This window comes from Bufo bufo, chromosome 11 (assembly GCF_905171765.1).
Source record: "Bufo bufo chromosome 11, aBufBuf1.1, whole genome shotgun sequence".
Taxonomy (NCBI): Eukaryota; Metazoa; Chordata; class Amphibia; order Anura; family Bufonidae; genus Bufo; species Bufo bufo.
In genome coordinates, this window is record NC_053399.1 from 14,050,045 (window position 1) to 14,075,884 (window position 25,840).

At 44.8% G+C, this 25,840-nt stretch overlaps 1 protein-coding gene across 2 annotated transcripts in view; it reads left to right on the forward strand.

Annotated features, from left to right (window-relative positions):
* PPP2R5C (protein phosphatase 2 regulatory subunit B'gamma) overlaps positions 1 to 22,598 on the forward strand; it is a 64,392-nt gene extending 41,794 nt beyond the window's left edge. Inside the window, exons 5-16 of one of the 2 annotated variants that reach the window (XM_040411598.1) lie at positions 3,355 to 3,465; positions 4,355 to 4,447; positions 4,533 to 4,663; positions 7,671 to 7,730; positions 8,290 to 8,398; positions 9,606 to 9,659; positions 10,567 to 10,737; positions 10,824 to 10,951; positions 12,300 to 12,401; positions 15,384 to 15,456; positions 19,399 to 19,515; positions 20,433 to 22,598. In XM_040411598.1, the coding sequence (XP_040267532.1) occupies positions 3,355 to 3,465; positions 4,355 to 4,447; positions 4,533 to 4,663; positions 7,671 to 7,730; positions 8,290 to 8,398; positions 9,606 to 9,659; positions 10,567 to 10,737; positions 10,824 to 10,951; positions 12,300 to 12,401; positions 15,384 to 15,456; positions 19,399 to 19,515; positions 20,433 to 20,564 (1,281 nt within the window). In that variant the 3' untranslated portion in view covers positions 20,565 to 22,598. The remainder of the gene's footprint in view (positions 1 to 3,354; positions 3,466 to 4,354; positions 4,448 to 4,532; positions 4,664 to 7,670; positions 7,731 to 8,289; positions 8,399 to 9,605; positions 9,660 to 10,566; positions 10,738 to 10,823; positions 10,952 to 12,299; positions 12,402 to 15,383; positions 15,457 to 19,398; positions 19,516 to 20,432) is intronic. The other variant, XM_040411600.1, reaches the window with a different exon arrangement.
* The last annotated feature ends 3,242 nt before the right edge of the window (positions 22,599 to 25,840 follow it).

Below are 25,840 nucleotides of genomic sequence, written 5' to 3' on the forward strand. Positions count from 1 at the left end.
TGATCAGTGACAATCTGCTGTGGGGCACTGTGCATTGTATACTAGAGGCCTCAACACTCTGCCGAGCAGCAACCCCTATTCAAAAAGCTGATTTGAGGGGATGCCAGAAGTCAGACCCCCACCAATGAGTTATTTATAACCTATTCTAAGGATAGGTCGCCAATATTTAACTCCCGGAAAAACCCCCTTACTCAGCTAACAGTTTTGCTTGAGCTCTGCTCAGGCTTTGAGAACAGTACTTAGCAGTTCAGCCCAAGCTGAGCTCAGACAGCAGGGTAAGGGAGGGCTACTTTAACTCCTCATATATCTTGGGCTGGGTAGAAGCTAGAGATATGGTTCTTGTTTGAAAGCTGACAGTCTAAAAAAGCAAGACCAGAATTACACCACTATCTCCTCCACGTCGGGAGACAAATCTGTTAAAAATCGTGCCGGGAGTGATAGCAGCTGAAAGTGAAAGATGATGTTATAACCGTGGTCTTGTTTTGAAGCTTAGATTGTCAGCTTACAAACAAGACTCATATCTCTAGCTGCTACCTAGCCTGAGATGTGAAGAGTTAAAGCAGCCATCCCCCCTTTGAGCTGGCTGTGATCCCAGTGAACCTGAAGGAGGAAGGATGGGGGAGGGTGTAGCTGACAGCCTGCAGTATAGGAGAGAAACAACATAATCGTAGTAACGCACAAAATAGTTATCTTGTTATTTATACCACATAGTAAACGCTGTAACAATAAATCCCTTAAAATGATGTTAAAATTGATGATTTTTTAAAAAAATATTTTCCTCTAAAATTAAAATAAGATATCTAATACACTATATGTACCCCAAAATGGTTCCTAAAAAAATCTACAACTGTTCTGCAAAATTCAAGTCCTATAGCTAAACTAAAGAAAAAGTTAAGTTCTAGCGATAGGAACACAGAGGGGGAAAATGTTACTGGTCCTTAAGGCTAAAAATTAGTTCGGTCTCTAAGGTCCCTTGCAGACGAGCGTGTCCGGATTAGGTCCAGATGCGTTGCGTCTGCGATCAGGGAAAATCGTGCGAGTAGGTATGCAATTGCAGTCAGTTTTGACTGCGATTGTGTTCCGATGTTCAGTATTTATCGCGCGGGTGCGATGCATTTTGCATGATAAAAAACTGACTGTGGTACCCAGACCCGAACCCGGACTTCTTCACTGAAGTTCGGGTTTGGGTAAGGCTACTTTCACACTGGCATTTCTGGGTCCGCCTGTGAGATCCGTTTCAAGGCTCTCACAAGCGGCCCCAAACGGATCAGTTTAGCCCCAATGCATTCTGAATGGATAAGGATCCTTTCAGAATGCATCAGTTTGGCTCCGTTCCGCCTCCATTCCGCTCTGGAGGCGGACACCAAAACGCTGCTAGCAGCATTTTGGTGTCCGCCTGGCGGTGCGGAGCCAAACGGATCCGTCCTGACTTACAATGGAAGTCAATGGGGACGGATCCGTTTACATTGACACAATATTGGTGCAATTGTAAACGGATCCGTCCCCCATTGACTTTCAATGTAAAGTCAGGACGGATCCGTTTGACTTACACTTAGACTTTTTTTTTACTAAATGTATGCAGACGGATCGGTACTGAACGGATACCATTGTTTGCATTTATAGGTGCGGATCCGTCTGTGCAGATACCAGACGGATCCGCACCTAACGCAGGTGTGAAAGTAGCTTTAGGTGTTCTGTATATTTTATTATTTTTCCCTTATAACATGGTTATAAGGGAAAATAATATCATTCTTAATACAGAATGCTTAGTAAAATAGGGATGGAGGGGTTAAAAAAGTTTAAAGGGTTTCTACCATCAGAATTACTGTTATGTAGCTGACTGATCTAGCGATGCGTTGTGTCTGCGATCAGGGAAAATCGTGCGAGTAGGTACGCAATTGCAGTCAGTTTTGACTGCGATTGCGTTCCGATGTTCAGTATTTATCGCTCGGGTGCAATGTGTTTTGCATGCGCGTGATAAGAAACTGACTGCGGTACCCAGACCCAGTCTGATCCGTCAGAAGAAGAAAAACTGATCCTGTTGCACCAGTTGGCTTCCGTTTGAGCCATTTCCATCTGAGATCCGTCTTTTTAAACGGAAAAAAATATTGCATGAAGCCCTTTTTTTTTTTTTTTTTTTTTTTTTTTAAACTGATGCAACCGTTTTTTTTTTTTTCCTCCTGACGGATCAGAAGAACGTAAAGCTAAAAGTTGATGTGAACTCAACCTTCTGGTCCATTCACACGTCCGCAAAATGGGTCCGGATCCGTTCCCCAACGTTGCGGAACAGATCCAGACCCATTCATTTTCAATGGGTCCGCAAAAGATGCCGACAGCACACAGTGTGCTGTCCCCATCCGCACTTCCGTTCCTCAAAAAAATAGAACATGTCCTTTTCTTGTCCGCAGACACTGACAAGAAAAGGCATTTTGTATTATAGTGCCGGCCATGTGTGGTCCACAAAATGTGGAACGCACATGGCAGGTGCCCGTGTTTTGCGGATCTGCAATTTGTGGACCGCAAAACACTTGTGGACGTGTGAATGGACCCTTAGGCTACTTTCACATCTGCATCAGAAGCTCCATTTCGGGCTTACATCTGAATTTTTTTTTTAGTTTTTTTTTAAAACATCGGAGAGAAAATTCCTGCATGCGGGACGTTTTTCTCTACTACAAAAATATTCTCCTGAACGGAAATATAACAAATCCCATTATAGTCAATGTGGTCTGTTAGGCCCCTTTCAATTGAATGCATAGCACCCGCACTGAATCCTGGCCCATTCATTTCTGCGGGTCTGTGTACATCAGCGTTGTTTTTCACGCATCATCTCTGCATTACGTGAAAATCACAGCGTGTTCTGTATTCTGCGTTTTTCACGCAGCCCTGGCCCCATAGAAGTGAATGAGGCTTTTTGTGAAAAACACATTGCATCTGGATGCAGTACGGATGCATTGCGTTTTTCACTGATGGTTGCTAGGAAATGTAGATCATTTTTGTTCTTCAGTTTTTCCTCACGTGAAAAACGCATCAAAACTGATAGTATCCGCATAAAAGAAAAAAAAAAAAAAGCTGAACTACTGAACATAATCGCTGCCAAAACTGACTGCACTTGCGTGCAAAACCATCACTTTTTTTCCTGAACAGATCCGGACACAATCCGTATCGCTCGTGTAAAAGGGGCCTTAGGCTCCGTTTGCTTCAGCACCTCCATGGTCAGAAAATAGCTGGCGGAGATGTGAAAGTAGCCTGACTGATATCAGGAGGTTTCTAGTCACAGCCTCAGATCTTAGATGAGACTTGGAGAGACCTTTAGAGATTATCGGCCTTTAATAACTGGTCTGTATTTCTTTCAAGTTTGCAGTGAACATGTTTCGGACATTACCGCCGTCCTCCAACCCGACTGGAGCAGAGTTTGACCCAGAGGAAGACGAGCCAACGCTGGAGGCCGCGTGGCCTCACTTGCAGGTAAGGGCCCCCCGTCTCTCTTCTAGATTCCACAAGGACAGAGAATAAAACGTCAATTGAAATGGCTGACAACAGAGAACAGTATAATGCATTCAGCTACCCGGACTTAGCACATTGTGGCCTCATGCACACAACTGTACCCCTTTTGCAGCCTGTAAAATACGGATGCTGTCCATGTGCAGACTGCACATGATTTGCGGACTCGCTGTTTTCAATGGGTCCGTGATCCACATTTTGCTGAACGGACTTACGGATGCCAAAAGCACACGGATGATCCATGTGCTTTCCCCATTCATATGTCCGCAAAACAATAGGACATGTCCTATACTTGTCTGCAAAATGCGGACCGCTGAAAGGATCTGGTCGTGCGCACGGGGCCTTAATTAAATTTGTTCAAATCTGCATAGCTCGTTCAACTGATATTAGTATGCAGTATGGCGGCATAGCTAGTAGATGTGATGTAGATTTCAACCACAAAGTTGGGCCCCTGTTGGCTGCAGATGACAATTCTTGTTCTAGTGATTGTTGGGGTTCACAGCCTCTGCACCCCCACCAGTAGAGCATTTGCTGCATTTCCTACTGATGTGCCACCACTGCCTGTGAACTACACAGCCCCGTCCTCTGTATAATGGGCAATGCGGGTTACTGTATTGCTGTGGATAGTAACTGGCTCCATCCACTACATGATAGACAATGCTATGTAGTTCCAGAGCTACTCTGAAACAGCTAATCGGAGCGTGGCGTGTCAGACCCCCCTGCCAATCAGACATGAATGGCCTATCCTGAGGATAGCCCCTCACTTATAAAACAACGCCTGCACAAACCCTTTTAATAAGTTGTAAATCAACCCCTGGACAACCACTTCAATAACGCTTTGTCGTCTTTTCAGCTCGTCTATGAATTTTTCTTGAGATTCCTTGAATCTCCTGATTTCCAACCCAATGTAGCAAAGAAATACATTGATCAGAAGTTTGTCCTTCAGGTATGTATTTCTGACTTTATTCTCAGCTATCCGTGGACTGTAAAGCTTTCTCACCGGCTGACTCTTACTACGTCTTGTTTCCTAGTTATTGGAGCTCTTTGACAGTGAAGACCCCAGAGAGAGGGATTTCCTGAAGACCACTCTCCACCGGATTTATGGGAAGTTTTTAGGCCTTCGAGCCTACATCAGGAAACAGATCAATAATATATTTTATAGGTAAGTGTCAAAACATGGAGACGAGGCTTGTGTGACTGTACAGCTGGTGCTATGGGGGGGTTACGAGGCGCGTGATGTCTGGCCATAGGAAGATCTAGTGGATCATGATTTCTCTGTCATTTCTTGCTGTGGTTTCCAAAGAAAAAGCTTTCTCATCTGACGCGCTGAACCAGAAGTGTGCTGATGCGGGCCAACAGACCTGTCCGCAGATGGGCGTCTCACCTATGTCATTCTTGATTTGAGATTTTTCCCCTGCAGGGACGATTCTCTTCATTCTAGAGGAGAGCTAATGGCGAAGCTTCAAGTCGATATTGGCAGGCTGGTGGTTGTGCGGTTCAGGAGTATTAGTGCCACAAAATGTCCAATTCTGATTATTAGCTTTTAGATCTGTTTCTAGGGTAAACTGACGACCAGTATGACATCACTACTCCAGCGTGGCTTCACATCCAGCTCGAGCTGTGTCATTCCAGAACGACAGATGCGTAGTTTATGCAGCGTTTTGGGTAACCTTTGCCCGTCCAGGTAGCCTTGGCATTCGGAAGTCTAAAAGCTGAGTCACAACCCGTTATAAAGAGCTATAATGATAGGGTATATTTCCCACCCACCTTTCCTGGGAATGGATATATCCAAAATATGGTAATTCTAGTACAGAGCCCTCCAACCTGTGGCTCTGGGAGTTGTACTTAAGTTTGTATATATTATTCCTGTCCTCCGTAAATTCGACTTGTACAGAATGTTCTTGGAGCGGAGGTTTTTTTCTTTTTTTTTTGTTTCAAACGCTTTCAAGCAGTTAATTGAAGGATCTGGTCATACATACAGTATTGCTCATTTCTCTGCATGCACTTTATTACTCCTTTTCTCCTGTATCCTGCGAGCTGTTGCTTTTGTGATGTCATTAATTTATAGCTGCCATTATGTCAATTTTTGACTTGTAATTTGTTGCCAATGTTCTACGCTCCCCACAGCTTCCCCCGAGCCCCCGCTGTACCATGACCGGCCTCTTATTGTAATAGTCTGTCAATGCGCATTGTCTTCTCCCCGGAGCGGTTTTTGTTCATTAGATCGGTCAGCTTCATCCTAGTATAATGCCACAAACCTGCGGCATAAAGAATGAGGAAACGTCTGTTACTCGCCCATTCATAACCTTGTTCTCCCGGGAGGGGGTGGTTTGGTTACCTGTTCCCTGGATGGACCATTCTGTATTACTTAGAGAAGAAATGTTAGACTGATGGGGGTCAGACTTCTGGGACCCCCACTGGTCGCTGGAAGGGGCACCCTGGTCCTTCGTTCCCCATGATTGCAAGAAGGCAGAGGTTGAATGGAGTGGAAGTGAAGCATGCGCACTACAGCACCGCTGAGAGCGACAAGAGCATCCCAGTGCCTTGGAGTTGTTTGCAATAGCCATCAGCGCCATTCTAAGCGATAGCAAGTGGGCACAGCTGGTGACTACATTCACCAAGGTCTACCCACTTACTGCCCGCTAATTTGGCTCCAAATCTGTATACTGAGCCACAGAGGGTGCGTGAGTTGTTACTGTGGTCTTCCTTTCCCCAAAGAAAAAAGTAATATGCCCCCCAAGACTGGACAGTCACTTAAAGGGGTATAAGATAACAAACTGATCGGTGGAGGACTGACTGCTGGGACTCGAGGACGGGGGTCTCGTGCCTCCATACTGATGGAATGGTAGGCCAAGCATGTGCCCTGACACTCCATGTTTTCTCTATCGGACTGCCCAGACTATTTCCAGCAGTTTTAGGGCTCATGCACACGACCGTATGTATTTTGCGGTCCGTAAAACACGGATCCGCAAAAACAGGTGACATTAGTATTGCATCCTTTCCTTCTTTATTTTTTTATTTTTTTGGCGGACCCATTGAAATGAATGGTTCCGCATATGGTCCGCAAAAAAAAACGGTACGGTCACGGAAAGTTAATACGTTCGTGTGCATGAGCCCTAATAGAGAATAAATGGGGCCGTGGTAAACTCAACCTGCCGCTCCATCAGGACAGGGATACAGGACCCCCGTTACCTGTATCTAGCTATCCCCTGTGTGCAGGATAGGGGATGTCTTTTAGTTACCGATTACCCCTTTAATGGGGTATTCAAACAAGCAAAAATGGAGTAAGTAGAAATCCCGCACCCCAAGTCCATAAAAACAAAGCTTTAGGCTCCATTTACACGTCCGCAAATGGGTCCGCATCCGTTCCGCAATTTTGCGGAACGGGTGCGGACCCATTCATTTTCTATGGGGACAGAATGGATGCGGACAGCACACAGTGTGCTGTTCGCATCCGCATTTGCAGAGCGCGGCCCCGTCCTTCAGGTCCGCAGCTCCGCAAAAGATAGAACATGTCCTATTCTTGTCCGCAGCTTGTGGACAAGAATAGGCATTTCTATAGGGGTGCCGGGGCGGGTGTGTTGCTTATGATGGGAATACAACTTTGTAGAGTACCGCAGAGTACGTTCTTGCTCAATAAAGACTATGATGATGGTGGTGGTTGAATAATTAGTGCCCACGTCACCCGTGGCTTCTCTGCGGCACACTGTTTCAGTAACTGGACGGCTGAGTGTGTCACTGGTGCGTACACATCCTAAGGGTACTTTCACACTTGCGGCAAAGGATTCCGGCCGTCACCGGAACTGCCTGCCGAAACCGGCAATCCGGACGCAAACTGATGGCATTAAATGCCAATGTATTAAAATACCGGATCAGTGTCTCCGGTGTCATCCGGGACACTTAATGCCGGATCTGGCACTAATACACTTCAATGTACACACTTCTGGCAAGTGTTCGGGATTTTTGGCCGGAGAGAACTGCAGCATGCTGCGGTATTTTCTCCGTCCAAAAAACTTAAGAGGGACTGAACTGATGCATCCTGAACGGATCGCTCTCCATTCAGAATGCATTAGGATAAAACTGATCTGTGAACTGTGAAAGTACCTTTAGTGGTTTTCAGACTTGTCTAAAGTGTATTTTAATGGCAGTTTTTTCTTTTCTTTTATTAGGTTTATTTATGAAACAGAACATCACAACGGCATAGCAGAGCTACTGGAAATCCTGGGAAGGTCAGTACGTTTCAAGGCTCTTTTTTTTTTAAATGTATTTTCCCGTTCCAGACAAACATGAATCTGTTTTTATGGGACTCGGGGTAATGTTTCTTCTCAAAAACTGACAACCCTTAAAGTTAAACCTTTTTAATTGTAATTTTTTTGCGGGGGCAGAGGATAACACATCTGATTTTTCCTCTCCAAGGAAATGGCCACCGTTAGAAGAACCAAATTTTTAGCAACATGATGTTTTATTACATTAGATGAATGCGTATTGCTTATGTAACATCCCACATATTTCACGGCACTGTGCAGAGATCCGTCCTCGTCCCCGGTGGGGCTTAAAATATAGTTTCCCTGTCGCACACAAAGCCATGTCCCCTATCAGTATGTCTTTGATTTAACCCTTGCAGTGGTAGACCTGCAACAGTCACTGGTTTTTCTCTCATCGTGTCTCCTCCCCAGTGTTTGGGAATCGCAATCTGGTTGTACAGGTTTGCCCCCACTGAAGTGCACAATAGACATAGATGAGTTCTGATAATAATAATAAGGTACCTGTGTTCATTCTGTCTTGCAGTATAATTAATGGATTTGCCTTACCATTAAAAGAAGAGCACAAGATATTCTTACTGAAGGTATTATTACCTTTACACAAAGTGAAGTCTCTGAGCGTCTACCATCCGCAGGTAAGAGGCTGCGCCGTCTCTGCCCTGGTATAGTGCATGGGTTACATCATGTTAGTTAGGTTTACAACCTGAACCTAAATTTGCTCAAAATGTATGGTCTTATATTTAAAGGGGTTGTCCCACGAAAAATATTCTACAGGTTTTTATACCACCACCTGGATCTGAATACTTTTGTAATGGCATGTATTTAAAAATGTTGTCTAGCCAGTGAGATATTCAATAAAATGTGTTGGTATAGCGCCACCTGCTGTTTTGCTCTTTTTCTTATTTCTTTGTCCGGCTAACTGAGATGGCCGCACATGCTCAGTTTCATCCTTCAACTGCCTCCTGAGCTGTGATAGGTAGAGCATGGACACGCCTCCTGAGCTGTGATAGGGAGAAAGCTGCAGCAGAATGGACACGCCCCCTGAGCTGCAGCAGGAAAAACACTCCTCTTGAGCTGTCGGCTTGATATAAATCTAGTAGAGCAATGAATGGGGAGATATCCGGATCCACGTGAGGTACAGGGCTGGTTCTAGCTTTGTTAGGGATTGTCATGTGCTACGTGATTTTCATTTTTTTTTTTACATTAGTCACGGGATAACCCCTTTAAAACATTTCTTGTATACCCCCAGGATATTTTTCAGCTGTGCATTCTTGCAATACCATTGTCCAGAAATCAATGGACTGACAAACCATTTAGGGGTCAGCCACCGTAAATCTACAGAGGGCCGTCCCGTAAACACCCAGTATTGTATATTTACAGTGCAGGCGACTGGACAGCTGAACGTCAGATGCCCGTCTAGTCAGGCTGCCACGGACAGGAGCATTTCTCACATCATATCTGGTGGTCATATTGATAGATACAAACAAGAAGTGTAATTGTATAGCAGCACTGCATGTATATGATTACCAGAAAAAAATAAGTAGAATATTAAAAAAGCATATTTTATTTACTTTTTTTTATATAAATGTAAAAATAAAAAAAATCTATCTGTATAAAAAAAAATAAACTGCATCATTCGCGAGAAAAAAAACACAAAAATCGCATTGATAGCTCAGCTAATAAAGTTATGGTTGTAAAATTTTATACAAACTATGAATGGCTGAACCTGAAGCAACGTACTGAAAATAAATGTCTAACATTATCCGTGCACGTGGACTAAGTTTGTTGCTGTTGTGTTTAATATTTTTTAGTTTTTTATAAAAAAAATTCCTTTCATTTTAGCTGGCATATTGTGTAGTTCAGTTTTTGGAGAAGGACAGTACACTCACTGAACCGGTACGTTTCACTCATTTTTATTATTTTTTAATTTTATTTATGTATTGTTTTGGCTAAATAAGAATGATCCTTCCCTGGAAGGAAATTGCGATGGAAAGTATTTTGTGCTCATGTGCTCCCTACATGAATCTCCACAAAACTTAGAGGAAAAGAGGGATGGATGAAAAGATTTATGGAGAGATTGGCGCTTAGACCCTGAAAGAGCCTGTAGATCATGGTTTACTATATGCAGTGCTTTAAAGGGGTTGTCTCAACTCAGACACTGGTTGCACATCGCTGTGGTCTGCCACCAATGTCAGATGATTGCTGACCTCACACCTGGGACCCGCACCTATCTCCAGAATGGGCCTCTTGAAGTAAAGGGGAGCACATTGTGCATACTCTCTATTCTTTTCTACGGGAGTTTGGAAATTGGCAAATCGAGCGCGCTCAGGTATTTGTGGTAGTCCCATAGAAATGAACGGAGAGCGCACAGCATAAGCGAAGCCACCGCTTCATTCACTTCTATGGGACTGTCCTAGATAGCCGAGCCATTGAACGGGCTAAGCTATTTTAGGTAGTCCCTTAGAAATGAACGGAGGGCGACCGTGCATGCGCAGCTGCTTTCCACTCACTTTGGGGGCCCGTTCTCGCCTATCTGACATTGGTACTATAGCCTCGCGATATGCCGCCAATGTGTCAGATGAGACAACCCATTTAAGCTCCACACAGCATGTTAATTTCCACCAGATATCATTTTGCATGACGTGGAGGATTTGCTACTACTTTGTACAATTTCCATCTAAAAATCGGCAGTGAATCCGCCACGTATGAATATACCTCTTAATCCTACTCGGTCATGCACTGAGTTTGCATCTGTATCGGCCCCCAGAAAGTAAACTCGGGGAACTTTTATGTTTTTGCACAGGTGGTGATGGCGCTGCTGAAGTATTGGCCGAAGACCCACAGTCCAAAGGAAGTTATGTTTTTAAATGAACTAGAGGAAATTTTAGACGTCATAGAGCCTTCAGAGTTTGTGAAAGTCATGGAACCACTCTTCAGACAGCTGGCCAAGTGTGTGTCCAGCCCGCATTTTCAGGTATGCCGTCCCTTTAAGAAAACACAACTCTTTTTGCTCATTCTTGTTACATTGTAAAATAGACGTTTTAACAATTTGTTCCTCAGGTGGCGGAAAGAGCTTTGTATTATTGGAATAACGAGTACATCATGAGCTTGATCAGCGACAATGCAGCTAAAATCCTTCCCATTATGTTCCCATCCTTGTACCGAAACTCCAAGACGCATTGGAACAAGTAAGAAACCTTTTTTTTTTTTTTTTTTTTTTTTCTTCTGCGCAACACAATTAATTACCAGTCAAGCAGAACAATATCACAATATAAACAATGGAAGTCACGTGTAGTCGGCAGTGTAGGAGATGAATAGTGTTCAGCTCGGTAAACATAAGATCAGCAGCGATAGAGAAAGGCAAATCTACACACCCGTGTGAAGTGATTTTTGCACAGGCCCATGATCAGGGGGAGTAAACAGTCCTACGAAAGTTTGTTCCTAATCATCTTGCATGCAAACATGGCCTGCGATCTGCCAACAAACGAGCTAGCAATCGTTCAACCTGCGGCCCTCCAGCTGTTGTAAAACCACGACTCCCACCATGCCCTGCTGTAGGCTGTTCAGGCATGCTGGGAATTGTAGTTTTGCAACAGCTGGAGGGCCGCAGGTTGGGCATCCTTGGTTTATTGGATCATGGCGGGCATATTAAAGTCATTGTCTGCAGCATGTTGCCCTGTGTAACTAGTGCTGCTGACAGCAATGATCACGAGGACGATCAGTCACCTACTGTACTGACGATCGCTCCATATAAACGGAAATTAGCTATTGCCAATTAGAAAAATCTGTCCACGTAAAATGGCCATAAGCCGGATGATGGATCATGAATCTGTCCTCTTATGGGAGTATCATTCAGAAGGGTCCCCTGCAAGAGAAATAAATGGATATTTTCCTCTGCGTATGAATAGGGTACAGAATACTGCAACCACTTGCATTTGTGCAGAATTTTGGACTATTCTGTTAGGATGTGGTTAGTAGTCTTTGCCTAAGGGCTCATGAACGTCAACATATTTTTTTAGTCTTTTATTATTTTATTTTTTTCGCGGCCCATATGATGAACTATTCACTTCAATGGGGCCACAAAAAAACGGAAATCACTCCATGTGCATTCCGTATCTGTTCCTATTATTGTCCCGCATTATGGGCAAAGATAGGACTTCTATTAAGGGCCGGCCGGTCCGCAAAATGTGGATTGCACACGTCCAGGATCCATGTTTTGTGGACGGCAAAACTACTGTCGTGTGCATGAGCCCTAAATCCCAGCACAAGGGATTATCTAAACTGAACTCCATTCATAATAATTCTCGTCATAGATTTCCTTGTAATCTGTAGCAGTGTTACTGAACCATCAAAGGGTTGTCCCATTATGTACTTAGCCCCGATCCTGTGGAAAGGGGCTAAGTGTCTGGGGCAGAGGGAGAGCAGAGGCTGAGTGCACCCCTGTTTGAATGGAACAGTGGTCGCGGATATAAGTGTCTGTAACGAGACAACCCCTTTAAGTATCTGTTCTTTTTTCCCCTGTTCTCTTGAACCCAGGACTATACATGGCTTGATATATAACGCTCTGAAGTTGTTTATGGAGATGAACCAAAAACTCTTTGATGACTGCACTCAACAGTTCAAGGCAGAGAAGCAAAAGTAAGTCCAACAGATGAAGTTACAGCTTCCGGCCGCCATATTTATTGCACTAGCCATAGCTCTGAGTGGGGAGAGCTCCTCCATAGGAGGGCACATAGCTGCACCATCTAGCTTGTAACCGCTTAGATGCCATGGCAGATCACACAGAGAAATGCAGATACGGAGTTGTCACCTCATGGCATGTGTGCTTTGTCACTGTGCCATGGCTCATACGAGTAGCAGATATCTTATTGTGCACTGTGGGTCTCCAGCATACTCTGAGTTGTGATATTAAACGTCTGGAGGACCACAGGTTGGAGACGCAGCATACAAAGGTAGTCCATGCTAAAGGATTAGAAAAACACGGCTGTTCTTAAAGGGATATTCTCATCTGGTCATGTATAGCATATTGATAGATATGCCACACATGTCTAAAGGGTTCCTCTGGGACCTGCTCCCATCTCAAGAATGGGTCCCCGGTGTGAATGAAAAGCACGGCTGTGACGGATCGCCTGCCACCCCGACTGAGTGCCTCCTAATGCTCGCCAAGGACCATCCGCACCACACTTGACGCCATACCCACCGCAAACCCCATGAACCGCTGCAGCTTGGTTTGGTGTTTCGCCGTACTCCACCCACCCTGGACCAAAGGCTGGGCTCCAGCTTCCAGTGGGTGAACCTCTCCTTAGTCCAGAGAGCAAAACAGGAACAGCTCTTACAAGAGCTACGGATTATACTCTGGAGAGTATAATGATTATAGCAATCCCCAGAGTGTAGTTCTCCAATCCCCCAAATCATGAAGGTTAGAACAGGACACTTTAGTGCCAGCCAGCACTCACAATTTATACAATTCCACAGGCCAGAGGCACACCCCCTCTGCCTGTGATACAGTTAACGAAGACCATAACTAACTCAGTATACATATACAGTTCAAAAAGTCTAACAACATAACTTAATCAAACATGAACAGCATGCAAACAAACATCCCCCTCCCCAGTATTTTAATGAAAGAATAGGGAGAGAGTAGACACATGTGATGGGATTATCTCCTGAGTGTATCAGAGGGCGATCTACTCCTCTACACCAGAGTCGGCTACTTAATCCAATCACTAACACAATAGAACAAAGGGACAAATGAACTAACGCATTCCTTGGGAGCCTCAGTGCAGAGTTAACCATTTTTGTCCGTCACATTTCTCCCCTCCCAACAGTAGACTAACCAGGTACCAGACCCCCAACTGGTCTTGACCTGTTAGTCGGACAAGATGAATCCAGAACCGTTTCCAACTGGTCCGCTTGACTCTACTGCAGAAGAGGGATGCCACCCATATCATCTCCTGGGTAACCACACTGCCACTGGGGAGAGAGGTCGGCTACCTCTCCTCCCTGGAACTCCCTCTGCCGCTAGGGAGATCGACAGATTGTCTCCTCTCCCTGGAACGCTGCTGGGTAGGGGTAGCGACCATCTCCACTCCCAGGGATGCTTGCTGCTAAGATGAGGGACCGACAGTCTCCTCTCTCTGTGACACGGGCTGCTGCTGGGAAGAGAGACCGGTTGTCTCTTCTCCCTTTATAACACGCTGCCACCAGGGATCTGAGCCGGCTTCTCAGCATCCCTGCAGGGCTGGTAGACAGACCTCGGTCCCATCTCCACCTGCTGTCTGTGGGTCCTCCCATAGTGCCTGGTATGCATCATCCAGCTAGGTCCCCTGCCATACCAGGGTCTCGCGCTCCAACACCCAGCCCTTCAGGGGCTGCTCTCCCAGTAGAGGCATTCGCAGCTCCAATCGCATCCTCTGCTCCTCACTGGGGAGACTCTCTCACCCCGCCGACGCTGCACGTCCTCCAGGGCCTCGTGCCATACGCCTTTCCGGACTGCATCCCTGTAATCCGGGTGATCCTCTTCTTCATCATGGAACGCTGTCCAAGAACTAGCTGATTCCATGCTGCTGTAGCCAGGGGCGCTGTACGAGTACTAGCGTTGCCCTAATTATAAATCCAGACGTTACCTGTGTCTCTAAGGTGCTGCTCCTCGCACTAGGAAGCAATCCCACTGCTGCCACCAGTGTGACGGACCACCAATACTCAGGAAGAGTATGTCCGCCTCTGTATTCTTCCTTACTCGGGAGATATTGCAAACCGCTGGTCAGTTTTCCCCAGTCAGTGTAGGTGAAATCAAGTCTGCTTTATTGAGCAACTGCACAAACGTATATACAGAAAGTGATCAGATGAAACTGTAATCCCATTACATCCCCCTTCCCCTCCCCAGACATTGTCTGCACCACACCACAGGGGTCCGCCTGCTAAAATAGCTCCAGACAGCCCTAGCAGGAGCCTCGCCAAAATATCATTGTCCTGAGCTCTTTCAGAGTACAATGGGAGATAACGAAGGGGGGGGGGGGGGGGGTGCTGACAGTCTTTTGATATCAAGTTACACGGTTTTGTATAATTACACATATCCAACACCAATACACATTTAATTTAACTCAAACTGATGACCATGTCGTCACAACAGCCACCCCTCCATTCACTACCATGGGACTTCTAAATATAGCCAAGCCAGACATTGTTTATTTTGGAAGACCCAAGCAGTGAATGAGAAAGCTGCGCATGTGCGTCTTGCTCTCCATTCACGTTAGGTGTGGGTTCCACCTCGGAGAGCTGCTCCCATCTCAAGAATGGGGCCCGATCAGACATTTGTCATAGCCTATTGTCGATATTACATAAATGTCCTAGATGAGAATACCCTTTGACGAAAAATAGCACCGTGCCTTTCCATTGAAGCCCATTGGCTTCAACGGAGCTGAGCTGCAGTAGCAGACACTAGCCAGGGGTGGTGCTGTTCTTTGAATAAAGCGGGCATGTATTTCTAACGCGGGACCATCCAGCAGTTCTCTTATACCGTATGATTTACTGCCTAGTTTGATTTATGTAGAGGATTTTGATAGGATTGCAGGACCCGTTTTATAGATTATATATTTTTTCTGTATGTCTGCCTTCCAGGGAAAAGCTAAAGCTAAGAGAAAGAGAAGACGCTTGGGTTAAAATTGAGAATCTAGCCAAATCCAAACCCCAGGTGTGTATTGTGATAACTTTATATCAGGGGTCACTGAGCTTTTTAAGGGTCCATTCATACACAACTGATTTGTTGCAGATTTTTTGGGGGGCTGTCCGATTCATCTGTACTGTACTCTGCTATTTCTGGCAGTTTCACACCGATGAATGGAGAAGTAGCACATGTGCTTGACTGTTGCTGCATTCACTTGGTGGACTCCGGACCCCCCATTCTAGGGATCGGTGGGGGTCTCAGCCGTTTGATCGCCACCAATCGGATACTTATCACCTATTCTGTGGATAGGCGATATATCGTGGGAGAACCCATTTACACCCCATCATGTAAAAGACTTTTTTGTTGGCTTTGTCTATAAAGTTTCATATTAATCTACATTTATATATATCTCCGACCTATTCATCAGCGCTTTACAATTCAGAAGGAACATGTAGAGACAAAATCAGTCATTACAGAGTAACACAATAGGAATGAGGGTTCTGCTCACAGGAGCTTGCAATCTCTGAGGAAATAGAGGTGATACAAGAGGTAAGAGTGCTCAAGTTGGACATTGGTCCAGCCATGTTTTATACAGAATAGGGTAGAACACATACATCTGCTTCAGTCGGTCACCAGTATCTGTGTATATACAGTAGGGCGCAGGCATGGGTGCAGGGGCCGGCACGGGGAGCAGGCATGGGTGCAGGGGCCGGCATGGGTGCAGGGGCCGGAACGGGGAGCAGGCATGGGTGCAGGGGCCGGAACGGGGAGCAGGCATGGGTGCAAGGGCTGGCACGGATGTAGGGCTGGCACGGGGCAGATGCACTGATGCAGGGGCTGGCACAGGGAGCAGGCATGGGGGCAGGAGCTGTATGTGGGCAAATAGAGTACGTGTAGAGTACTTTGCCCTCACCCCCCCCCCACCTGCTGTTCTCCTTTCTAATGTCCATAGCCCACTCAGATAAGAATATATTTTTATTTTTTTGTAGTTAATGGTTGGCACTGCAGATGGTCTCATGGAAACGGCAGCAACTGCGTTCATCGCCTATAGAATTGGCTGCTGCTTCCTGTAATCTCGGCCTTTTATCAGCAGGTCCCTTTATCTCTTATTGTGTCAGAAATAGCCGCTAACTGAAGCCAAATGCTTAAAAATGGAGAGCAGCCACCGGCGGCCAAATGCGGGGAGAGTGACAGGCCCATCCTGTGGTTATCGCTGACAAGTAGCAGTGTTTACAGAGCGCCCCCCGGGTGCCCTGTGTGTGGGGGGGGGGGGGGGGGGGGGGGGGGGGATACTGAGATTCCAGCACTCCTTGCACAGAATCCAATCTCTTGTGTGGGTCGCGGCTCAAGTTACAGAATGTGTTGGCTCAGCTGGCTGTTAAAAAAAAATAATAATAGTAATAAAAAAAAAAATGCGGGTTCTTTAATTCTGCTAGATTACCAACACTGAAATTAGTCTTGGGGCTGTTATCCTGCTTTCTGCAGATTTGGAATTGAATTGAAGTCTATTGTTAGGTGAGGTGTCAGTCTTAAAGGGATTCTGTCACCTCTTTTTACCCTATAGAGATGCGGACATGCACGGCTAGATCGCCGCTAGCATGTCCGCAATATATCTGTCCCATAGCTCTGAGTGGTTTTATTGAGTGTAAAAATTATATATATATAGAGATAAAAGAAGTCGGACTGCACTCCAAAATAATAGTGAAATACACGGTTTATTCACCCATAGTATGGCAAACTTGCGACGTTTCGGCTCACCAGAGCCTTCCTCAAGCTTGAGGAAGGCTCTGGTGAGCCGAAACGTCGCAAGTTTGCCATACTATGGGTGAATAAACCGTGTATTTCACTATTATTTTGGAGTGCAGTCCGACTTCTTTTATCTCTACAATACTTGGGGTATTACCGTTACCCTGTGCTGGACGTTGCACCCACACCGTGAATGGTGCTCCCGCCGGATTTTCTCCTCCTTCTATATATATATATATATATAATATATGTAAATCCGCCTGGTAAGGAGCCCAAGGGACTGACTAACCGTTCTGGAGCGGGCTAATTTACACTCGATAAAACCACTCAGATATGGGACAGATATATTGCGGACATGCTAGCGGCGATCTAGCCGTGCATGTCCGCATCTCTGTAGGGTAAAAAGAGGTGACAGAATCCCTTTAACTGTAGTCCTGGCTCTGCTGCAATTTTTGTCCGCTTTAAAATAAAAAATGAAAATCACTGGTTAGGCCAAACTTCAGTTATTTGGTCAGTTATTTACTTCAGATATTGCGAGCCAATACAAGTAGTGAGGCCTACTCAGAGAATAGGTGTAATGTAAAGAGTTGCACCTATTCTGTTTTTGACCCGCAGCTGGTTTTGGTTCACAATGCCTGACGGAAATAACTGATCAAATAACTGAAGTGTGATCTCAGTGGGCCCCCCACACAGTATGACCCCACAGTGGCCCTCCATTCAGAATAATGACCCCCAGTCGCTCCCCATTCAGAATGGCACCCACACTAGGGGGGGTTATACTGTATGGAGGGGGCACTAGGGGTCATTATACTGTATGGGGGGCACTGGGGGTCATTATACTGTGTAAGAGGCCCTCACTAGCTAGAACTGACTGGGCACCACAGCAAATTTTTGTACGACCCCCCCCCCCCCCCCAGTGGGTTCACATCACGGTTTTCTATCTGTTTGATGTATACAAAAAAGGTACCTTATACAAATGTGCAGCAAAGCATGTTTTTGTATACGTATCCTGCAGAGTCCAGTAAAAAAATACATACGTTAACATATGTTTTTTTTACTATGGAACTGTATGGTGAACGGCCGCCACTGTATGGCATCAGTCTGAGGCATCTGTTAATGTATACGTTTTTGGTATAAATTAAACGGATGACAAAAATGTGATGTGAACCCAGCCTTAGTGTCAGAATAAGCAATGGTACACAGCGGAGCAGAGAGGGGGGCCGCCATGTACTGACAGAGAGCACGTCCTGGTGGTCAGCAATCTGCAACTTTTCCCCACTCATGCCAGGTCTAAAAAAAAAGGTGGCGTGGGCAGGGAAGGGGGTACAGTTATGGCCATCCAGGTATTGGATAACACCTCCATACAGTGACTGGATACTTCCATACAGTGACCAGATAAAACCGCCATACAGTAACTGGATAACACCGCCATACAATGACTGGATAAAAGGGTATAAGAGGACACAGTACAGGGAATGACTAGGGGCATTGTACAGGGTATGGTAAGGGGGCACAATGCAGGGTATAAGGGGGCACAGTCACATGACCCTGTGACGTTAGAAGGTCCTTATGGTGCATGCGGTTTAGACACCACCATAATGAGAGGCAGATGAGTGAGACAGCGGCCTGGGGAGGTGGAAGGGGCTCTGAGGGGGATTCATACAAGGGGCATTCCACCCTGTCCTACAGAGAAGACTCGCTCACAGATGTCTGCATCTCTTCACACCTGCTCCGCTGGGTTCTCTCTCCTCCTCGGGCAGCACGTCCTGTGTAGAGGGGGCGTGTCTGAAGCTTGTAAGGTGCTGTAGTGAAGAGGGGGCGTGTCTTCTCTGCTGCAGTGAAGAGGGGGCGTGTCTGAAGCTCCACAGCAGGGAGGCTTGTAAGGGGGACAGCGGCAGCCGACTCTGCATGCTGCTAAAAAAGGCTTTCATGTGACTTAGCTCTAGCAATGAGCACTTAGATCTGTATTGATGGAAGCGCTCATAGTGGCGCACTGGGCCCCATTCCCCAGGAGCAGTGGGCCCCAGCACTTGCCCGGGTATGCCGGGTGCTGATGCCGGCCCTGGGTTTTTCTATTTCCCCAGTACCTGATAATATCACCAGAAACCCCTATGACCCTATCCATGGGGGGGCGTCCCCTCTTTTCATGCTGCGGCCACTCTTATGCGGCTCTTTTTTTTTTCTTTTTACCCTTCAGCTGATTACTACATTATTACATTTCAGTACCCCATATATACTGACACGTCCGCTCTGAACAGTCCTGTTGCAATGGAAACCGATGGACCTTTACTTGAAGATGTACAGATGCTTAAGAAGACGGTGAGGGAAGAGGCATCTCAGGTAACGGGCTCTTCTTTTGATGCAGCCTTGACACTGATTTATCATCATTTACTGTCACTTTCATTCCAGCATGCTAGTAAATCTGGCTGATGGGGTCGCCTTGTGTCAGTTGCTGATGAGGGACAAATGCATGGATAGATACAGTATGTGGTAATGTGGGGGAACTCTTAAAGGGGTTGTCCAAAATTGCTTTTTTTCTTTTTTGCATACCATTCCCTTCCCGCCAGGGCGTACTTGCCTGCTCAGTCGGTCCCTGGTTGTCTTCACTGAACTCTGGTCCCCGCGTGTAAACTTCCGACACAAATGGAGGTCAATGACTGGCTGCAGCAGTGACTTGGCGTTTGGGGACACATCGCCGTTGGGGCCCAACATTGACTGCATTGACCCCTGTCCGAGCTGAAAGTTTACACGCGGGGACTGAAACTCAGTGAAGACAGCTGGGGACCGAAGGAGATTGACCCCCTGGACAACCCCCCCCCCCCCCCCCCCCTCCCAGTTTGACCTTGAAGAAGAAGCAGCCCTCGCACGAGCGCCACCTTCTCCTCTATAAACAGGTGATAGACGGGAGTGCTGGGAGTCAGACCACCACCGATCAGATATTGATTGCCGCACTGCCCCGTTAAGTGATGGCGGAGATCTGAAGTTGCCTAGTACAAGGATGCCCAACCTGCGGCCCTCCAGCTGTTGCAAAACTACAACTCCCAACATGCCCTGATAGCTGTAGGCTTCTAGTACGATGCTTTGCAGGAGAAGCAACCGGTGATATGATTGCCTAGACAAGAAGGGGTGCACATGGTGCCACAGGCAAGCCTTGCTTGTGTGACCAGTCCATTTCATACATGGTCATAGCTTCTATAGCAGTATGAAAGTTTCTTATCCTGTTTTTTTGTTTTCTTTGTTTTTACCCCTATTTCCAGGCTCAAAAAGATCTGAAGAAGGAAAGACCCCTCGTACGACGCAAGTCAGAATTGCCTCAGGACATCTATACCATGAAAGCCTTGGAATCTCATTGCAGAGCTGACGATTTAATAACACATGACGGGCATTAGACTATGACAGTTATAATATTTTGTGGATTTTTTTTTATTTTTTATTTTTTTTCCGGAAGCAGTTACACAGCAGATTTTTTTTATTTTTTTTGTGCCATACCGGTCTGTTTCATGCAGTCAGTTTTCTTCAACCCAGTTCTGTAGGCAATAACCTAAACCGATGTACAGCCTAAGATCAGATGTTCAAACAATGGTAAAAACAAAAAAATAAAAAAAAAATACACAAACTTTTTATCGAATATGCAGAACATTGGGTTACGTGTTAATCGCCGACCCACTCCAGCGACTGCTTACACACAGTTACCGGTATCCTACAAGAGGTGGACCGTCTGTAGACCGCCACCCACTTCGCCGCGATCGCGAACCACATGACAGCCATGCAAAACGACGATGGTGCTGCAGAGAGACCTCTCCTGTACTGGTCCATGTTACTAACCTTTCCTGTGATCTCTTTTAACAGAGTGTCTGGTCTAATTTCAACTAGGGGGAACAAAAATGGAGGCTTTAACTGCATGTGCTGCATAGAATTTTATGCGCTAACTTTTTTTTGTTTTTCCTGTCTATGCGATTTTTTATTTTTTTTTTGTTTTTTTTTTTGTTTTTTTTAATCCTTTCTTCAGTTATGTATATTGTTTTGCTTCAGACGAGCCTCTCATTCTGTTGTAGTTTTTTTCCCCCATGTATTGAAAGCCATATTCTTGTCAGTCGCCGTCATCCTCATATATATATTTTTTTAAAGTATTACAATGCCATTTCTAGAAAGTGCACTAACCAAGCCGTTGTGTTTCCATTGGGTCAATCAAGCAACTTAAAAAGAAAAAAGGAAAAAAAAAAAAAACAGGGAAGAAAAAAAATCAAGGTGATAAAAACAAAAAAAAAATTGTGTTCAAAAATGTGTTCTTGTTCTTGAAATAAAATACAGTTTCACTGCTGATCTTGTTCCTGGGCACGGGCGCTGAGACTTTTTATTTATTTTTATTATTTTTTTGTTTCCTTTTTGCTCTCGTTTTTTACAGTAGATCCTTAGGGGTATTTTGTTGGTTTTTATACTCTATCTGCCAGTAGCATGCATGCAGACGGCATAGGCTGTTGGCGGCTGATAAATGTGTACCGTATATTTTTTGGATTATTTGCAAACGTTTTATATAAAGGGGTTGAGTACAGTCAAAGAAATTGTAATAAAGGAGGATGAGGACGATTTAAGGTGGAAGTCCGCAGAGCTCACCGTTAAACAGGCTGTAAATATGGGCAAATTGCTGTTTAACTTTAGATGCTGCTAAACATTCACCAAGGTTTCATGATGGCAAAGCGCCAAAATATTGTGCTGTTATTTTTTTTTGTAGATTTTATTTTTGGCCAGTATTTATTTTTGCATATTTTTTTTTTTTATATATATATATTTCTTGCCACAAATTGTAAAGTATTAAGAGTCAAATGTCTCGCGTCTGGCTTCAACAATCACCCCTTCTGGTCCTCTGTGCAGCCATAGGCTCGTGTAGGTGACCATCGGCAGGATCCGATGACAGTGGGCACAGGGGCCCACTAGAGATCAGCCTAGCAAGACTTTGAGGGTGGGCAGTTTCTCCTTGGATAATCCATACCTTGTCCTCTTGGCTTGATACCCATGCTCAAACTTTTTTTATTTTTAATTTTTTTCTATGACCCCCTCCTACCCAACTAGAAATTAAAGAATTGTTTTTTCTAGATCCTCCTAAAGCAAATCTCAAACTTGGCAAGATCGATTCACTTCAGAGGTCGGCAAAGTGATAAAACTTGCACCAGACCAAAGACTTATCTCAATGCCTATGCCAAGCTTTGCTTAGATTGGGTCTACTGAAAACATTTTTGGAAAAAATCTGATTTAATAAGGTCAAAGGTAGTAGCTGGCATGGTTTGACTTCTGGCTTGACAGAACAGTACCACTCGCACAAGTCATGTGAGACCCGTTGTTTCCCCTAGCAAGTACCTAACCATCTCTTTTAGCCTTAAAAGGCCTATTTATTACTGCCGTATTAATCAGATTTTTGTAAAAAATTAAAAAATTTAAAATTAAACTGCCACCAACCTGTTATCCATGACGGTACCGGGCTCTTTGTAGTGTTTGGCATCATGGAGAAGAAGATGGCTGTACGCCAGTACCTGTATAGAGTCATGGGGGCGCAGCTGTTTTTTAAGAGAAGTCTGAATGGGGACAGTGTATCTTTCAGGCCGGTTACATTGTCACAAACCACATTCAGAGCATGTGTGCGTGAAGCGAGGCCTGGGATGACGAGGTGCATGGGGCCAGCCTGAATTCTCTGTAGACCAACTCCACCCTCGTGACTCGGGCACATGTACTCAGCCCTTCATCCTCCCACAGGTTGGCGACAGGTTCCCTTTAAATATTCAGATTTTTGTCAGTTTTGCTACTTGCACAAGGTCCGCAGGTTGGGCGATCTTCCAGGACGTGTGTTTAAACAAAGTCGTTGCCGGTTTGTTCCCCTCCTGTTAAACTTGAAGTATCGCTTTACAGATCCTTTCACGTTAGGAGCAGCGACGCCATCTTTTTAAGGGACACTGGGTGCTTGTACATTATATGTATATATGGTATACCATTGTTTGAACTTCCATCTTTTGCTGTTTTTCTTTTTTTCGAGTTTGGTTGTTTGATTCCAAGGGCAATGTATTTCTTTAAAAAAAAAAAAAAGTTAAACTTCCCCCCCCCCCCCCTCTTTCCGACCTACCTGCTATAGCCATGTTTGTTTGCCTGTGTAATACTCCATTTCTACCAATCATCTAATATTGTCTAGATATTATTTGTGCTCTTTATTGATGATTTAACATTCACCAAATAGGGGAAACCCTAGGAGGAGGGGCTGCTTGGAAATATTTTTTTTCCTCTCTAATTTTGAATTTTTATTTTTTTTGCCATGGAAACAAACAAAAATGACTTTCCGAAAATTCCATACTTGGTCTCGAATAACCATTTTGTGTTTTAATCTTCCTGGCCCTGTAGACTTATACCAAACTAATATGTATACCATGGGGGACAGGCCCGGTAGATTTTTATTTTTATTTTATAATTTTTTTTTTTGGTGACTGTTTTTTCTCGATAAAGTTTATTGTACACACCTTTCAGAGATTTTACCTGTACATGAGGAATATCAACAGTACCATGACGAGTGTCTTTTTAGTGTGGCTTTAGTATGGCTTTGTTTTAATATTGTACATACATTGTACTTTGTTTTATGGTATTAAGTAATAAAACTTTAGACTTCATATTTTGTACAAAATGGTCCTGTGTACAGATTACCGCTTTTCAAAAAAAAAGGTTTACATTTTGTTCTTTTGCACACTGTAAATTTTAACTGGAATGCCGCCATTATCTACAGCTAAAAATAGTGATTTGGGGTTTTTAACGGGGTGGGCGGGGCTATGAAAAGGGGGTGGGACCTACCGTTCCTGTAGACATTTCTGCATAGCACTTCATCTACACGTGCCGTTGACAAGCTTTCAAGCTCTTGGTGTATTACTTGGAATCAATAAAGAATATGACTTTCAATATGGCGGCTGTCATCTTGTGAGTTATAAGGTTTAAATAAAGTTACAATTCTATCCAGGTCAACTGATTTGTGATTTTCTCACTTATGTTGATCCACAGAAAAAGTCCCTGAGAGAGGTAGTTTTACGTTGGTCCTTCCTCACTCTATAGATTCTTGGATTGAATCATCCTCCTTTTAAAGGGGTTGTCCACTTAGGACAGTCCCATGATGTTTAAAGGACCCACTGCGGGGAGCTCTATAGATGACAGAACACCTGACAGCAAGTGTTTTCTGCAGTGCCTCTACAGGGTAAATTAAGTATTACACAGTTCTCATTGAAATACCTGGGCTGTCGGTGTAATGTTCGGGTGTGTTTGGTTCTCCAGAAGTCCTGAATGGGAAAGCCGACATGCAAGTGGGGCGTAAGGCTTAAAAGGGTTATCCCAAGACTTATGTAAAAAAAAAATGAAACCTCATATAGGACATGACAATCTCTTTCTACCAAAGCCAGAATCAGCCCTGGACCTCACATGGATCCGGAGATCTCCACAATCAGACCGCTCAGGGGGAGTGTCTTTTCTTCTGAAGCTCAGGGGGTGTGTCCATGCTCTCCCTATCACAGCTCAGGGGCGTGTCCATACTCTCCCTATCACAGCTCAGGAGGCAGTTGTAGGATGAAACTGAGCATGTGCGGCCATCTCAATGAGCAGGTCAAAGAAATAAATAATAAGAAAAAAAAACTAACAGCAGGTGGCGCTATACAGATATATTTTATTGAATAACTCAGTGTCTATGCTAAATTTTTAATTACATGCAATTACAAAAGTATTCAGACCCAGGCGCTGGTTTGAAAACTGTAGAATATTTTTCAACAGGACGAAAACTTTAATAAATCTGTCCTAAAAGACAAGCGGAAAGCAGGCGCTGTGCATTTCCTTGAAGCCTGGGGGACTGAATGCTAGCTTCGTAGCTGGCGGTCACTTACTGTAGCTACTTCCTTCATTCAAGAGGTCACACAATCCACCCCCCCCCCCCCCCCCCCTTTTATTAAAAATAGTTTATAATGGGAATTCTATCCAAATCTGCAGCTACGGAAACCAATTTAGTGTAGAATTTTATATATACATTTTTTTTTGTTTTCTTTTACATCCTTTGTAATATCCGCTCTGGATAACGGAGGATGGGGTTGACTATTCAGCTCTCAATGGAGAAAAACAGCTTTCCTCCCACATCCCAACTGTCCTCGCTGAGGTCTTAGGCATCAGCGCTCCAAAAAATAAAATAAAAAACACAACTTTGCACAAATTGGCCGGAATCCAGCAGAATTATTGTCTTTTGCCGCCGTGTGTTTTTTCCTCACTATGACTATTTACTCCGCTGAGTTATCCTCTTAAAGGGTGCGGACGGTCAGCCAGCGCAGAACATACACGTAGGATTCTCTATCCTGAAAGAAATTCAAGGCTGACCGTCTGCCGCAGAATCTGCCCATGGTAAGCCCACTCCATAGGGCTAATCCAGGTACCTGCCACCATTTTATGTACGTTTTTTGGGGGGATTTTGGTGGACAGATGTGCTCTGAATTTTCTGCCAATGAATTGTACAATGCAGAAAAAAATCTGCAGCATCTGCTTGGAAACTAATCTGCGGATTTTGAAATGCATAGAGTAAAACCCGCAGCAAATCTGTGTGAAAATAGATGCAGGTTTTTTGGCAAAGTGCAAGGAGGAAAATATTCGTTCTGTAGGGTAAAGGGCA